General features: G+C 47.0%; 1 protein-coding gene across 1 annotated transcript in view; it reads left to right on the top strand.

Annotated features, from left to right (window-relative positions):
- Positions 1-8,413: 8,413 nt before the first annotated feature.
- Positions 8,414-16,636, top strand: part of CUNH3orf20 (chromosome unknown C3orf20 homolog) — a 91,229-nt gene continuing 83,006 nt past the window's right edge. The window contains exons 1-3 of the mRNA XM_021714716.1: positions 8,414-8,885; positions 9,618-9,758; positions 14,853-14,972. Of these exons, the coding sequence (XP_021570391.1) occupies positions 8,414-8,885; positions 9,618-9,758; positions 14,853-14,972 (733 nt within the window). The remainder of the gene's footprint in view (positions 8,886-9,617; positions 9,759-14,852; positions 14,973-16,636) is intronic.

Here is a 16,636-nt window from a genome sequence, read left to right as displayed (position 1 = left end):
CGATTTATTGTAGAGATGAGGTCTCGCCAAGTTGCCTGGGCGGGTCTTGAACCCTCAGGCTCAGGCTATCCACTTGCCTCGGCCTCCCAAAGTGCTGGGATGACAGGCTGAGCCGCTGAGCCCGGCCTTTTCACTATATTTCTAACAGCCATGTTCTCCTTAACTCTGAAAGCTCGTGTGCTTGGTGGCAATTTGGCCTGGATTTAAGCATTTTTCCTGGGGCGTACTGTATTCGCTTCTGTTTGTACGTGGTGATCATCAGTAATGAAGCTTGTTCGGCTTCCCTCAGCTTGAACATGGGGTGTCCATATCCCTTCACCCCACCCTCTCCAGACACTGTCATGGGTGTTGGGGGTTGTTTTGGAAGTGAGCAAATGCAAGAGTGAGCCCTGCTTCCGGCCCCGGTCTCCGAGGTCACAAGTGGGTTTGAGAACTATCGCAGCGCCTTTGCTGGGGACCCATGGTTTATCGTCTTTCCGAAAATTAGTCATCTTTTTCTTAATGAAGAAAAAGCCTTATATCTCTGCCTCCAGTTACGATCTGCATAGGTTTTCATGGACTTTGTAATCCACGTGTACACGCCGTTCGGCTCTTACCCTGACATCTCTAAAACTGAGCTTCCCAGTCACTCTGAATTGCCTACTAGGCATCACTGTTAAACACTCCCTTGGTGTTGGCTGTCTGCATTGTTTCACTACGAGGAATGAAGTACATGCAGCATCTTTTAGTGGGGTTTGACAGACTTTGTTCTTTATGCAGATCCTGCCCTACCCCTCACCCAGTTGGGAAGCTGTCCCTTGGGTGTCACTTTCATAAGCGAGGTCACTGGGTCAAAGAGAGGCCAATTGTATGTTTTCTGATAGGTCTTGTCAGAAGACCCCATCTCGGCACGGGCCCCCTGGCCTCACAGTAAGTCTCCCTGGTGGAGGGTGCGAATGATTTACAAGTGAATTCCACTCCAGGATGATGATCGCTGTGCGACTCCAGTGCCATGCTGAGTCCTGGCATCCATGAAGTCAGGTTCCGTCGTCTGTGCAGTGGCCCTGTCTCCCTGCGATCCCCTGCTCTCTCCAACTGGGCCCTTCTCTGCCTAGAGAACCCAAGCATTCACCAGACTGCCGTTTAATCGCCTGGACAATCTGGAGGACAGCATCTATTCATTTTGCTAAGCGCGTCTCTATTTCCTTCACGCCAGTGAGGGTTTATTCTCAGACCTGTCCTCGCCTAAAGCCCTGCTCGCTCACAGATTGCAGTCACGTGCTGACATCTGGACTTGCTGCCCTTATCAAAAGCAGTTCTGATTAAAGCCAGAGAGAGCCAGAAACCAGAGAAAATAGAGAAAGCCAGGCCACACAACCTGAGGAGGCTTCAGTTCATTTCGTTCTTAGATATATAGCTGTGAATATTTCTGCCCCCAAACATATTCCTGGGCTAGGGCCAGCAAAGGGCCCTCTCTGCTTTGAAATCTATGCCCAAATGTTGCCTCAGCTACTTTCTTGTCGGTGCCCTTGGTTTTCCCAAGGCCAGTTCAGAACATTGCCGGTCTCCTGCTTTTGCCCCACCTGCACCCCTGGCAGTTCACCCTATTTGTGCCTTCCAAGTCCCAGGTGCACCTAGGCCTGGAAACCCCTCTTGAGTGTAGGCAGAAGTACAGATGTGGTGGGTGCAGCTCCCCTTGGCTCACACCTCACAGCAACCATACATCTCGCAGTTCCTTCCCATCTTACCTCCTTCCTCACGGCTGGCCCCATGAGGAGTACCTTACAAGGCAGGCGCCTGCCTTGCTTGCTGTCCTCTGTGGCTTCCTGGCACCTACGAGGTCAAGCCCGGGCAGCAGCCCCTCTCACCCAGCCCTGCCCACCCCTCCTTGCATCTCGTGTCCTGCTGCCCCCAAACTCATCAGGCTGTTCAGAGCCTCCAGCCTGTCAGGAGCTGTGCCCAGCACCTAGAAAGCCCTTCCTTCCCTTATGGGCCAGTCAGCATCCGCTTCAGCACCAGCTGGGGTCATTTCCATTGTGCAGTCTTCTCTGTCCACTTCAAATAATGACGCTTTTTCTACTACTTGGCATTTGGTGAGCACCCAGCTCTGAGCTAGCAGGTGTCAACCCTTTAGACCCATCTCCCTGCTGATCCTCACAGTCCTGGGAGGTGGGGACTAGTGTCCACCTGTGGCCATTGGGAAGATCACACAGACCAAGTTGTGTCACTTGAGCACACATTCGCGGGACTCGAGCCTAAACCAGTGGCCTGCCGGGGCCACTTCCTTCCCTGGGTTTCTGTCCTGCCTTACAGAGCACATTCTGACTTCTGCATTTTCCTGTGTGCACGCCTCTCCCCCTCCTCTGTGAGCCCTGGAGGAGGGAGGCTGTACTCTCCTCGTCCCTGTCCCAGGAGCTGACCTTGACCCAAGGAGATATGCAGCAAATTGCTGAATGAAGAAGGCACTGGGCCCATGGGCATCCCTCACAACCTTTGTGCATTGCTTAGATGGCTTTTCATTTCTTTGTGGGGATTGCTTCCTGGAACATGCTGAGGGCCATGTGCATAGGTCCCTGAGGCCATGCAGCCATAAGGATTTTTGTTTCTGGCATGTGGCAACACTGGGCATGGTACTGTGGGGATTGTAAAGGGGAGAGGAGACACAATCCCTGCCCTCCATTTGCAAAGATGAGACCATATAGGATACAACCAGAGGGTATTTTTGCTCATCTAGCAGATTCAGCTTCCATGGCATGATTGACCAGACCCTTCATGCTCTGACGCCAGGCCACCTTCCCAGTCTCGGGCCACTCACCCACAGACAGCTGAGCGGTGTGCAGTTCTCTGGACCCATCATGCTCTCAAGACGGCTCCTTTTGCCTAGAATGCCTTTCTCCTTCCTCTCTGCCTGGCAATTTCTTACTCTTCTTACACCCTCCAGTGCAGCTTCTTATCGGCTCTGCTTTTTGGGTTTCCATGGCCTCTGGGCATGTTTCTGTAGTGTGACCCTTAGAAGTCCATTTTGTGAGTCTGTTCTGCCTGTTAGATATGGAGCTTCCTGCGAGCAAGGCCCATGTCTCAATGATGGAAAAACGAATGACAACATAACAACTAGGTTCATGGAAAGGAGGGAGTGACAGTCTACCATGACTGGCTGTCGGCCGGGATCACTTCTGGGGGCAGAATGGAAAGCTGAAGCGAGTGGCTTAAAGCGAGTCGAGGCGCGTTCTCTCATGTGAAAGAAGCGTAGAGGGGGGCGGGCAAGTGCTGGTGGGGCACAGACCGTGTCGTCAGGATCCAGGCACTGCTTGGCTGCCTGTAATGCACAGCTTCCCTCTTCAAGTAGCCGCATGGCTCCCAGTGGCTGCTGAAGCTGCAGCCATTGTCACCATGCCTGGCAAGGAGGGTGAGAGGTCAGCGGGTAAAGAAGTGTGCTTTCTAGGTAGCTTCCTTTAAAAGGGTTTCTCGGGGTCTTTTACCTGACAGCTTCCATTTTCATCTCCTAGGTCAGAATGTAGTCATAGGGTCACCTGCAGCTGAATTTTGAAGAGCTATAAATACATGGTAATAAGCAGTTTATCTCTGCATTTAATTTAAAATGACATTTTTTAAAAAACAGTTTTTAGTGTTTTCTGGGCATCCGGAGGCATTCCTTTGTGACCTCCATGGGGTGTTCTGTCCTCATAGGTCTGTGCTGTGGTGCGCACTTGAATTTTAGGCAGTATTTAGTTTTTGTGTGTGTATGTTTTTTTTAAGCTGGGGAGACAGGGCTAGAGACAAAGGACAACTTGAGCGTTCCCGATTAAATCTGGCAGGTCTATAAAGTAGGTAGCATCTAACAAATTCATAAATGAAGGCATTTCACACCAAACTGTAAAATTATATACTACAGATGAAAGAAAACTACTTCCCAAGAATAATTAGCTTGTAACCTTGAGTTAGAAGCAGTTTTTCTCATTTAAATGCCGAGTTTAAAGTTTAATCAAAGACCATTTGAAACCAAACTACTATGAGGTCTGTTTTTTCATACTTCTCTTTCATCTCCATGATCACTTTTGTATTTCTATTTTGCAGATGATAAAACTAAGCTCAAAAGGGCTAAGTAACTTGATCTGAGACCCCCATAGCTAGTAAGTGTCACATTCCACTTTGAATAACTTAAACATTTGTTGAAAAATTCATCAACACATTTTAATAGATGTTATCTATATATTACTTTTAGTCTGCCAAATCTAAGTGTTTGGGCACTGATGGTAACCTCTTTGGGTACCTCTTGTAATTGCAGAAGTCAAATGTGACTTATATTCATCTTTTAATTTTAATACAATTTTTTCCTTTTTTAAAATGTGTATACATTTTTTTCGCACCTTCTCTGTTGAGTGGAATTACCTAGAATGAGACAGTGTATCGGGTGGCAAGCACAGAGGGGAGTGGGACTGTCTCTGCTGATGGTAACCTTGAACTTTACAAATGACCTTGAAACCTTTCTGAGACTTGTGTCACATGGGTCCTCAACAATAAAGTCAACATACTATTACTACACACTTCCTTTGGGTTTATAACCCTGGTGATAAAGTAATTGAGAAGAGTGAACTGAACCCTTGACTTGAATGCAGGAAAATTGTTTTCAAATCCAATTTCAATAAATCTCACTCCAGGCACTCAGTAAATATTTGATAAATGAATAAACAAAACCTAACCATAAGATACCTGACTTCACTGAGTCTCAATTTCTTCATCTGTAAAAATTATCTAATTCTTACCTTCTGGGAGTGCTAGGGAGACTGAATGAAATAATGTGAGAGTGCTTCATAAGTTGCAAAAGTGTTATAAAGAAGTTAATGATAACAGTGACATTTTCAGACATGAGAAATGGCATTTTTTTTTTAAAAAACAGTTTTTAGATCTGAATATACATTTCTCCAAAGGAGATTAAAAATGGCCAATAATCATCTGAAAAGATGCTCAACATCATTAGTCATTAGGAAAATATAAATCAAAACCACAATGAGACATCATTTCATACCTGCTAGGATGACACTAGAACCAAGACACTTAACAAGTGTTGACTAGAGACAGGGAGAAATTGGAACTCTCATGGTATTGCTGGTGGGGCTGTGAAATGAATGATACAGCCACTTTGGAAAACAGTCTGGCAGGCCCTAAAAAAAGTTAAACACTGAGTTACCATATGACCCAGAAATTCCACTTCTAGGTTTATACACCCAAGAGAATGAAAACATATATCATCACAATAACGTATGCATAAGTGTTCATAGCAGCACTATTCATAATAGCCCCCAAATGGAAACAACTGGAATGCCTGTCAACTAATGCGTGGATCAGCAAGTTCTGCCATACAATGGGATATTATTCTGCCATAAAAAGGAATGAAGTCCTGATACATGCTATGACAGGGATGAATCTTGAAAACCTTATGTCAAGTGAAAAAAGTCAGTCACAAAAGGCCACATACTGCATGATTCCATTTCTATGAAATGTCCAGAATGGGCAAATCTATAGATACAGAAACTAGATTAATGTTTTCCTGGGAGTGAGGGGAATGGGAAGTGACCTTCGAGGAGCTGGGGGTGGGATGGGTTGTGATAAAAATGTTCTAAAATTAGATAGTGACGTTTGTTGCACAGCTCTGTGAATACATACTAAAAACCATTGTACATGTTGAAAAGGGTGAATTATATGGTATGTGAATTATATCTTCAATGAAGCTGTTTTAAAAATCGGCTTTTGGCCGGGCTCAGTGGCTCAGCCTGTAATCCCTCACTTTGGGAGGCCAAGGTGAGTGGATTGCCTGAGCCTGCGGGTTTGAGACCCACCTGGGCAACTTGGTGAGACCTCATCTCTACAATAAAATAAAATTTAAAAATTAGCTGGGCATGGTAGCACGCACCTGTAGTTCCAGCTACTTGGAAGGCTGAGGCGGAAGGATCACGGGAGCCCAGCAGGTCGAGGCTGCGGTGGCCGGGAGCAGCCACTGCACTCCAGTCTGGGTGACAGAGTGAGACTCCAACTCAAAAAAAAAAAAACAACCCGGCTTTTATCTGTTTGTAAGAAATATCTTCAAAATTAACTTCAAAAGAAAGGAACTGGTGGTGAGCGGGGACAGATGGACAAATTTCCCACACCAGTTAATATCTCAAGACTTGTATTAGTTGCCTTCTTCTCATTTGAGTCCCAACTTTAAAAAAAACCGCCCTGTGCAGTCAGGGTCAGATCCCTCTGGCTGCTTGCCCAAATGACCAGGATTCTGAATGATTTCTTTGTCTTACTGACTTATTTAAAAAATGAATCTATTTTTCCCAGTCTGCATAGCTGAGGACTGGGGATGTCAGGGGGTCGACAAATAGACATAGGAGGCCGTTTTATCTGCAAACCAGCAGGATGCCAGAAGGGCTTGCTCTATGGGACTCTTATTCTTTGGAGATTGTTACTGACGGATGGGCAGAGGCAGTTCAAAGGCCGTGAAGTAGTGTGGAGTTTGACAGTCCTCAGTGCCAGGAGTCTACAGCCCAGTGATTCCTGAGCAAGAGCTCTGGTTCTTCAGAGGATAGCCTTCTCACCACTGAGTGGGCACGCGAGTTTGTGGTCGTGAACCTGCCCTGTGAGCGCTGAAGGTGGGCACCCAGTGAGCTGTCCTGGTTTGGCGAACTTGGGGTGGGTCCAGAGAACAGAGTTTGAAAAGAGCTAGAACAAGCACTGTCTGGTGGAAAAGAGGAAGTGGCAGTGGCAGGAGTGGTTGGACAGAAGGTGCTAGAAGAGATGGTTGGATGACTGCGGTGACTGACAGGTGTGATAGGAGGGCACGGCCAGCGGCCCCTCCTCTGCCCTCACGGCCGGCATTCCTGGCACACGGGCTGGTTGGGCCGTTGACAGGGGAAAACACGGCCAACTTGCTGGTACAAGATTCTGTGAAGGCCATCAGAGAAGGGACAGACCCTTGATCTAAGCTTCCCTCAGGCTGATCTTTCCTGTATGTTCTGGATTCTTGAGTCTCTGTTCATAGTTCCTCCCTCAGGAATCACAAGAAATAAATCTTCATTTTTTAGCATAAGATTAAAAGTAGATTTATGTTTTTATAACTGTATTTTAGATTGATTTATTACTGAAAGCTATTATTATGGGATTCATTTCGATCAGACAAATGAAACCTTTAGATCTGGTTACAAAACCCTAAAAGTGTATTTGCCGGTTTTTCTAGTCATTTTTGTGCTCATTAAATTGTTCTTTGTACTCTGTCTCTTCAAGTAGCCGCCTATTTTTGGCAAAGGTTAGGAAGGTAAGAATAAAACACAATTTAGAAATATGTCAGAGTAAACATCACCATAGTATCGAAACAGGAAAATATTTATCATAGTCCATTGATTTTCAAGTGTGCATTTTCTACACTTTAGCACCTCTGAAAGTGAGATACATCTTCCAGTCAATGGCACCTTATGTTCCTTTTTTTCCTTCTTATAAGATGGTTCATCTTTTGATCAAGGATGTCTTGGATTTGAGGAAATGTGATAAATTATATTAGTAATTGAGCTAAGAAAACACATTCTCCTCATTCTTTTTGGCCTGCCCTTAGGTGTACATGTTGGGTACTTCCGTGCTCACTCTGGCATTGCAACCAGGAGAGCCAGTGGCACATCTTTTTGTTCTTGCAGGTTTTTAACAATAGACAACAGGCAGATCTTCTACCCCAGGTGCTCTAATGATGAAAGATGCGGTGGAGCCTTTCTCTCTTGCCCAGCCCTCTGGGCCCTATGCTCAGTTTATTCAACCATCCTTGAAGCCTTTTTTTTGAGTTGGCGTCTCACTCTGTTGCACAGACTGGAGGGCAGTGGCACGCTCACGGCCATCCCAGGGTAGACCTGCTGGGCTCCAGCGATCCTTTTGCCTCAGCCTTCCAAGTAGCTGGAACTACAGGCGTGCACTACCATGGCCAGCTAACTTTTGATTTATTGTAGAGATGAGGTCTCACCGAGTTGCCCGGGCTGGTCTTGAACCCATGGGCTCGGGCAATCCACTTGCCTCGGCCTCCCAAAGTGCTGGGGTTGCAGGTGAAGCCACTGAGCCCGGCCTAAGCTTTTTTTTTTTTTTTTTTGAGCCATACTCATCACCAGGTCCTTCTGAAAGTGCTAACACTGATGTCTCTGGAAAGATAGGGGGCGGGAATCCCTTTGTCCAACTGTGGGGAGAGTGACCACCTATTTCCTTATGTGTCCCAGATAGGAATTACTGGCTCAATGACCTGTGAGGACTATTTCAACACTCCCGTTGCGTCTGTGTCCATGGCTTCACTGTAGGGAAGAACGTGTGCTCTCCATCACTTGTCAGAGCGCTCTGACTCTTTCCAGTGGAAAGTCCCTCTCCTCTGAGATGGATAGTGTCACCTAGCAGCATGCACACTCCAGCTCCATGATGCTACATGATGAGTAACCAAGAACTGTATCAGCAGTACTTGGCCACCGCCCCCAGGCTGCTGGCCCGCATCTCCAAGCTGCTCATGATCTGCCGGAATGCAGGCATCTCCATACCGAAGGGCATCAGAAACATCTTCGAGTTCACTTGGGAGGAGCTCATCACCGACCCCGCGGTGCCTACGCCATCTGAAATCGTGGGCCTGGAGGTCAGCTTTGGCTCCCCCCCGGGGGGGCTTGTGGAATCAATCCCCGTGCAGGTCCCCAACCAGAAGAAGCCGCCACCACCACCGCCAGCACCACTGCCGCCGACACTGCCAGGAGCCACTGGGGCAGCCAAGCAGTCCAGCCCCTCTGCCAACCTGCCCTGCCCAGTGCCCGCCAGCCAGGAGACCCTGCACAAGTTTCAGCGGCAGTCCATCCACCTGCTAACAGAACTCCTCAGCCTGAAGATGAAGGCCATGGTGGAGTCTGTGTCAGGTAAGCCTGGCTTGACGGTGGTTTCTCTGCTTCTGTCCAGATGTGTGTGTGTGTGCCCATCACATTCTCCACAGACAGGCATCTAATACACAGCTGCTGGAAATAGCTGCAGGTCTCCTGCAGGGCTAGAACTCTGTCCTTCCGACCCTCCCCAAATCATCCTCTTACTCCTTTCTCTTTTTTTCCCTCCCATTGCCCCAGCTTTGCGAGCCCAGATTGGAAGATGAGCTGTGGGAAGTGTGGGAGGTCAGAGGTACTGAAGGGCAGAGTTTGTGGGAACGATGCTGAGGTGGAGAGAGACAGTTTCCAGGAGCGGGTGACGTGTGGGAGGGTTAGTGGGGAGAAAGCCAGACAAGGACCAGCAGAGACAGAATGAGGGGGAGTTCTAAGAACTGGGGTTCCTCCAAGGTAAGGTGCCATCCCAGGATCAAAGCCAGGACCTAGAGCAGCACCAGTATTTCACTCTTCGGAATACTGCAGTACTTCAGAGACCACTAGCATCAGTACCCAGGCCCGGGGGTAGGAAGAGATGTAGGTAAGGGGGCAGAGAGCAAAGCACCCCGAAGGGTCTAGAGCTTGGGACCCTTTCACTGAGAGCCCCCTCAGGCCGGCTTGCCCTCGGAGCAGGTCTTCATTGTATCCCCCTTTCCCGGGGCATTGACAGAGGTCCTTCTCTGGAAGCATGATCCCCATGCTGGGAGGAAAATGTGAGGCTTTTTATCATTGCTTTAGTAGGTGCTAACCCCCTGGACATCACCAGGCGCTTTGTGGAGGCCAGCCAGCTGCTCCACCTCAATGCCAAGGAGATGGCCTTCAACTGCCTAATCGGCACGGTTGGGAAAAGCGACTACGGCGGGGGACAGATGGACAAAGGTGGGTCCTCGAGCGTCAGCCCCTGGATGGCAAGTACACACGATACCAAGAGTGCAGTGGAACGGTGAAACCCTGTTGTGAAGTGTGACGTTTCTCATAGTTGAGGGAGATGTGGAACGACAGGGCCTCTCATGCTCTGGAGGAATGGGCGAGTCAGGGGATTCCTGTGGAGTGGGGAGCAGAGGTGGTATCTGCCAGGTGTCTACATCTTACAGCCAGCAGCTCCTCATTCGGTCGTTCCCAGAGCTGTGCTTCTCAACTATTTGCAGGGAAGGCCCCTTTTTAAAACGTCCAGTCTGTTGTGGACTGACCCCTTTAACCACACGATAAATATGGCACAGCAGCATCAAGTTGCTGCACAGGTATTTCAGTGCTCAGTCTTGGTTTTCATGCTCACCTGGTCCCGGCCTGTTAGAGGTTGGTGCTGGTCACAGGCTGTACTTGAGCGGCATGAGAGAAGCTCACACACGTGTGCAAGAAGTCATGGGAGAACATTAATTGCAGAATTCTTTGGAATGGCAAAAATAACTGGAAACGATCCTAATGCCTACCAACAGTAGATAAATATGTCAATTATGGTCTCTGTAGACAGAGGGATATAATGAGTAGTGATAACGCATGAGTCTCTGAGGCATGCATGTCCATAGAGATGAGTCTCCAAAAATAGAGTTAAGGAAAAGAAGGGGGGCCAGGGAAGGAAACATTTGGTATGATGCTGTTTTTAAAAGTTCAGAAGCATGCGAAATAATATGTCATTTGTAGGTACATTGCACAAAGTACAAAACCATGAAGGGGATATCCAAGAAAATGATCTCAGTTTGGTCATATCTCTAATGTTTATTTTTAATTTTTTCCCACATAGTTACTGTGTGTGTGTATATGTGTGTGTGGTGAAAACACTTGAGATCTACTCTCTAAGCACATTTCAAGTATATAATACAGTAATATTAACCATAGCACCATGCTGTACCTTAGGTCCCCAGAACCTATTCCTTAAGATTGAAAGTTTGTACTGATTGACCAACATCTCCGCATTCCTTACCACCCACCCCCTGTTGCCCCCAACCCTTGGCAACCACCACTCACTCTCTGCTTCCATGAGTGTGACATCTTTAGATTCCTCGCAGAAGTGAGATAACACAGTATTTGTCTATGTCTGGCTTATTTCACTTAGCATAATGTCTTCCAGGTTCATCCATGTCGTAGCAAATGCAGAATCTCCTTTTTTGTGGCTGAACCATATTCCATTGTGTGTGTGTGTGTGTGTGTGTGTGTGTGTGTGTGTGTGTGTGTGTGTCATATTTTGCTTGACCATTCATCCACTGATGGACAGTTGAGTTGTTTCCATATCTTGGCTATTGTGAATAATGCTGCAATGAACGTGGAGGTGCAGCTGTCTCTTCAAGACATGGATTTCATTTCCTTTGGATGAAGTGGGATTGCTGGATCATATGGTAGTGACATTTTCAATTTTTTGAGGCACCTCCATATTGTTTTCCATAATGGCTATGCCAATATGCATTACACCCCCCCCCAACAATGTACAAAGCTTCCCTTTTCTCCACACCCTCACCAGCACTCATCTTTTCTCTTTTTGGTAATATTCATTCTAACAGGTGTGAGGTGATATCTCACTGTGGTTTTGATTTGCATTTTTCTGATGATTAGTGATGTTGGGCATTTTTTTCCATAATACCTGTTGGCCATTTGTGTCCTTTCTTTTGAGAAACATCTATTCAGGTCCTTAACCCATTTTTAAATCACGTTATTTGTTTTTTTGCTCCTTAATGTTTTGTGTCTTACACTGGGTGGACATGCCAGTGCTTAGTAGAATGCCTGAAAGTACTCTCTGGCAGTTTATATAGGGAAGCATTAAAAAATTACATCTCTCAACCATTTGCTCTCACCTGTAAAATCAGTCCCATGTCACCTCTCCCCCTGTCAGCTAAGTCAGTGTCTTTGTCAGTCTTCCCTGACAGTCAGAGGTTAAATATCTGATTGTAATGGACACCTACAGTGCAGATAAATTGCACAGTACAATTGCAGATCTTGGGAAAAATGTTGGATTTCATGAAGTCAATGAAAGTGATGTGGGAGAGCTGCTGGGGTCCCGTCTGATGTCCCCGAGGGCCGATGCCACCAAGCAACACGCGTTCACCCTGAGGAAGGGACCCTCAAAGCAGGGCCCATGGCTTTGTGGAGACAGGAGAGAGTTAAAAATAAAGAGTAGTAAAGCCCTTGAATAAGCTTACAAAAGGTAAACATGAAGGGGCTCGTGTTTTACTGCCATCACACAATCATTCAGAAAACAAGGGACTCCCACATGTGATTAGCATGTGCTTTCGATAGTAACCCATGTTTCTTCAGTCTAAGATAAAAGAGGGTTATTTTGATAAATGTCGATTTCCATTTCTCAGACCAAATTCAGATAGAACATTCCCCCCAGGCAACCCCCTCGGGTCCCCTCCCACTGTGGGATCTTTTCTGTCCTCTCAATAAATCCTGCTTTTAAAAAACCCCAAAACAAACAAAAATTTCCCCCACTCTTTACCCTGAAATGGAGGTCTCCATTTATGGGAGTTTATTCCCCGCCTTCTTGTTCTGGATCCACTGGGCTCTGACTGACAAGTCCTCACTTGCCTGCAGTCCTGTGTTCAGGTGCTGGTTGGCATTCTGTTTCGGGGCTTAGAGATCCATTGAGGCACTCTCCTCCCAGAATGTTCTGTCTGTCACCTTTAAAGGAAACCAGGCACTCCATCACCAGTGGCACTCCATCTCATGAAATGTTTAAGGCACAGTGGCTTCTGGCACTCAGCATCACCCCTGTAGAGGGTTAATCTAGTGGAGGAGAATAGAAAGAGGGTTCAGCTGAACTCTGGGAGCCTTTGGGGTAATTTCTGTGTCCTGCTGTCCTGTCCCAGCGCAGTGCTGAGAATGCCCCCTCCATCCCACTCCCAGGAAATCTCTCTCTCATTGGCCATTCTGGTGTAGACACTCCTCCCTTTACACAAGCCTACAGTTTGAAAACAAAAATCTAAATAGCAATACAGAAATTAAGGAGTTATCCATTTCTTTTGGATAAACACTCATTCATCCTAGAAGGACTTTGCAGTACTTAGATAGCTTTCCAGAGGCATTAAACTATGTCGATGAACTTCACATAAATTGTGTTTTTCTGGACCATCTTTCTGTGTGAGGTAGACCAAAGCTGTGATGGATCTTTTGCTTAAAGCTGTGACCAGAATATACTCTTTGCTAAAGTAGTGTTTCCTTCTGTCCTTATACCTACTATTCCTGGTTTGCCACTAAAGAAAACTACGCTGCTCCTTTATTTTTAGTTGATGGCTATATTATTACATAAAACATCAACAAAGAATAACCTTACCATCTTTTATTTATTTATTTTTTTTGAGTTGGAATCTCACTCTTGTTGCCCAGGCTAAAGTGCAGTGTCATGCTCATGGCCACTGCAGCCTCGACGTGCTGGGCTTAGGCGATCCTTCCGCCTCAACCTTCCAAGTAGCTGGAGCTACAGATACACGCCACCACGCCCAGCTAGTTTTTGTGATTTATTGTAGAGACAAGGTCTCACCAAGTTGCCCAGGCTGGTCTTGAACCCCCGGTTTGAGGCAATCCTCTCGCCTCAGCCTCCCAAAGTGCTGGGATTTTAGGCTGAGCCACTGTGCCCAGTCAGTCTTACCACCTCACATAGGAGCCGTTTCTCACTTTTTTTCACCGCAGTTTCCTTTATGGTTCTTGTGTTCCTGCATCTAGATTTACATATATGTGTATGTGTATGTATATACACACATACTTAGGGTATTGCAATTTTTCTGTTTTTCAATTTCCTTTACTTAACAGTCTACAAATATTTTCCACAGGCTATATACTTTTAATAATTGTCATTTTGAGTGGATGCAGACTCCGTCTAATGTTCCTGTTCCCTATTATCTAAATACTCAGGTCTGCAGGCTTTTTGTGGTTAGTGTGATGTGAGTGGTAATAGGCAACCTTCTGCACATTGCTTTCTGATCCTGTTGTGTTGGTTAGTTTCCCAGGGGCAGGAGGATTGGAGCAGAGGTCTCAGTATGCATTTAGCTCTTCTCCCTAATAACACTTTATACAAGATGCTCTCTCTACCAGCAGGGTTGATGGATCTTATTCCTTCTTTACCAGCACTGGCTATTGTTCTTTGAAAGTTGTTCAAAGCAATAAATAAAAAATTGTCAGGCGTGGTAGCGCGCACCTGTAGTTCCAGCTACTTGGAAGGCTGAGGCGGAAGGATTGTCGGAGCCCAGCAGGTCGAGGCTGGGTGACAGAGTGAGACTCCAACTCAAAAAAAAAAAAAAAAAAGAAAGTTGTTCTACTTTGAACTTTCAGATCGCTAGCAAAGGTGATTGTTTTCATGTTTTATCATTTAGTGTGGAGTCTCTGTTTATAGTCTGTCTACTTATGAGGTCAGGTTTGCCATTTTCTTTATGAATTCGAACGAGCTGTGATGAGTAAATTGTTTAGCATTTCCCAACAACAGTTTCATGCCTAACCAATGAAATAACCATATTTGGGGGAAGAATAAGCAAGTGATTTGGTGAGTTTTATGTAAGAATGATCAACATTTTCTACTACCCATAGCGGTGCTAAATTTTAAGTGGCCAGATAGCAAACGATTCTACACAAGATGGTGTGGTTCTGCAAGAGACTGATACATTGTTGAAGAAGCATCTGGTTTCTGTGGCTTGGATAAAGGGGAAAGACTGCACTTAATTCCTGTCTTGCTTATTCTCTGGACCTAGTGCCACTCTGGTCCTTAGAGCAATGTCACCTTCTGTGCTTGCTCTCTGCTCCCTGCTCTTGTTCCCCCTTGAGAGATTTGGGGTGGGGGAGTGTAGAGGGAACTTTAAAGATGTCTCTTAATCACTCTGAGCCTGTCCATGCATTGAAAAGTCTCTTTCTTCTGGGTTCTGGTTGTTTTGTAACAACAGGGCACTTTAGAGCATCTGACTCACCATACTGCTAGAACAAGTCCGTGTTACATTTTTGGTTAAAAAATTAAATTAAAAACAAAAGAAGAATCCCTTCTATTTTCCACTCCAGAGTCCCCCGTGAACGTCTCAACCATGGGGGTGAACTCACCCTACCAACTGGTCTACCAGTCTTCCACAGCCTGTCTGAGCTTCTCCCTCTCGACCGGAAGGGAAGCCAAGAAGAAAATAGGTAAGATGGTTCCCAGTAAGCTCTCCAGGCCTGTCACTGCTGGTGGTGGTGTATGTGTGTGTATGGAGGGGGAGATGTGGAGAGGAGAGACACAGGTGATTTCCTTCTAGCCTGTGTAGGTTGGTAGGACGGTGTGATCCGGCCTTCTGACTGGAAGGATACACAGCTGCCCTGATGGACGTCTAGCAGCTGCTGACACAGATTCTCTCCTATAAAAAAGGCCACAGTCCAGTCCCATCACTACGTAGCACAACCTCACCAATTGAATGTACACACCCCTCTGTTCCCCTGGGAGAGCACCTCCATCAAACCCACATCTCCTATCACTAACAGCATCTCAGACTCAGCTCCTCTTCTCAGACACAGTTCCATCTAGGTACACAGCAAGTGGGGAATGAGCATCTGAACAGCGGTGCTTGGTTACCAAACCTGGCAGACCCCAGCTGTGCCTCCCAAATCGGACTAGTTTGTGTGGGCAGGAAATAAAGACATAGGTAGACTTTCATTCTCCAAAAAAGACACACACAGGAGAGGCTTCTGGGAAGTAACAGGTGGCAGAAGAGAGCAAACAGTAGAGCACCACCTAGGCTGGGCACTTTGGGAGGCCGAGGCAAGAGGATCACTTGAGCCTGGAGGTTTGAGACCAGCCTGGGCAACATAGCGAGAACTTGTCTCTACAAAAACTTAGCTGGGTATGGTGGCACATGCCTGTGGTCTCAGCTACTTGGGAGGCTGAGGCAGGAGGATTGCCTGAGCTCAGGAGATCAAGACTGAATTGAGTTGTGATCACGCCACTGCAATCCAGCCTGGGCAACAGAATCACACACACCAAAATACCTGTGCGTAAAAAGTTTGGAGGAGAGGGGCTGAGGCTGCAGAGAGCAGGGCAAGGCCTCACAGACATTCCAGCCCACCCTACTGTCCCAGGAGGATGGGGTAGGTAGGAGAGGATTGCATCCTCAAAGGACTGGCAGGACGGGAGGTGGGAGGCGGGAGCATTCAGACTGTCCAACAGATTCCCACAGACCCAGGAGGCAAGGCTGGAAGCTGAGCAGCTTGGAGTTCACCCCCACTCCACCCCGGCTGGCCCTGTGACCTGCCTCCCTCAGACCTCACCTCCTTCCTGGGGAAGGGAGGATGTCACCACGGGCGGGCAGAGGTGTTCCCAGACCCTCATTGGCATCCCTTCTGTTTCATCACTGACCATATCCAGCTGATCCTCTACCCCTTCAGGTAGTGAACACATGTTGGCTGGACACTCGCTAATTGTCCATCGTTATACAACACGCTGGGGATGCAGATGTGGCTCTTCAGATAGGAAGCACCTTCCTTAAAGGAGTGACAGCCTTGGCTTCCAGGCCTGGAGAGATTCAGCTGCCTCTGATCCTTTGCCTCTGTTGATGCGCTTCATCTTTTTGGGGTGCAACAAACCCAGCCTCCTTTCCAGCACCCATTTTAAGTGTTCCTGGCATTGTCACGTGCCCTCCTGAACTGGCCCTAGATCTACACAGTCACTGTGAGGGAAAAGAAAGTATCCTCAGAACAGCCGGCGAGCTCAGGGCTATTTCTCCCTAGCGAACTTGGATGGGGGAATGCCTTGAACAAGGCTGTTCCAAAGCAAAAGTTAAATACAGCTGTTCTTCCTTATCCATGGTTTCGCTTTC

This window comes from Carlito syrichta, unplaced genomic scaffold (assembly GCF_000164805.1).
Source record: "Carlito syrichta isolate Samal-C Ts95f unplaced genomic scaffold, Tarsius_syrichta-2.0.1 Scaffold305726, whole genome shotgun sequence".
Classification (NCBI taxonomy): Eukaryota; Metazoa; Chordata; class Mammalia; order Primates; family Tarsiidae; genus Carlito; species Carlito syrichta.
The sequence above is the reverse complement of the archived record's forward strand: the minus strand, read 5'-3'. Positions and strand labels throughout refer to the sequence as shown.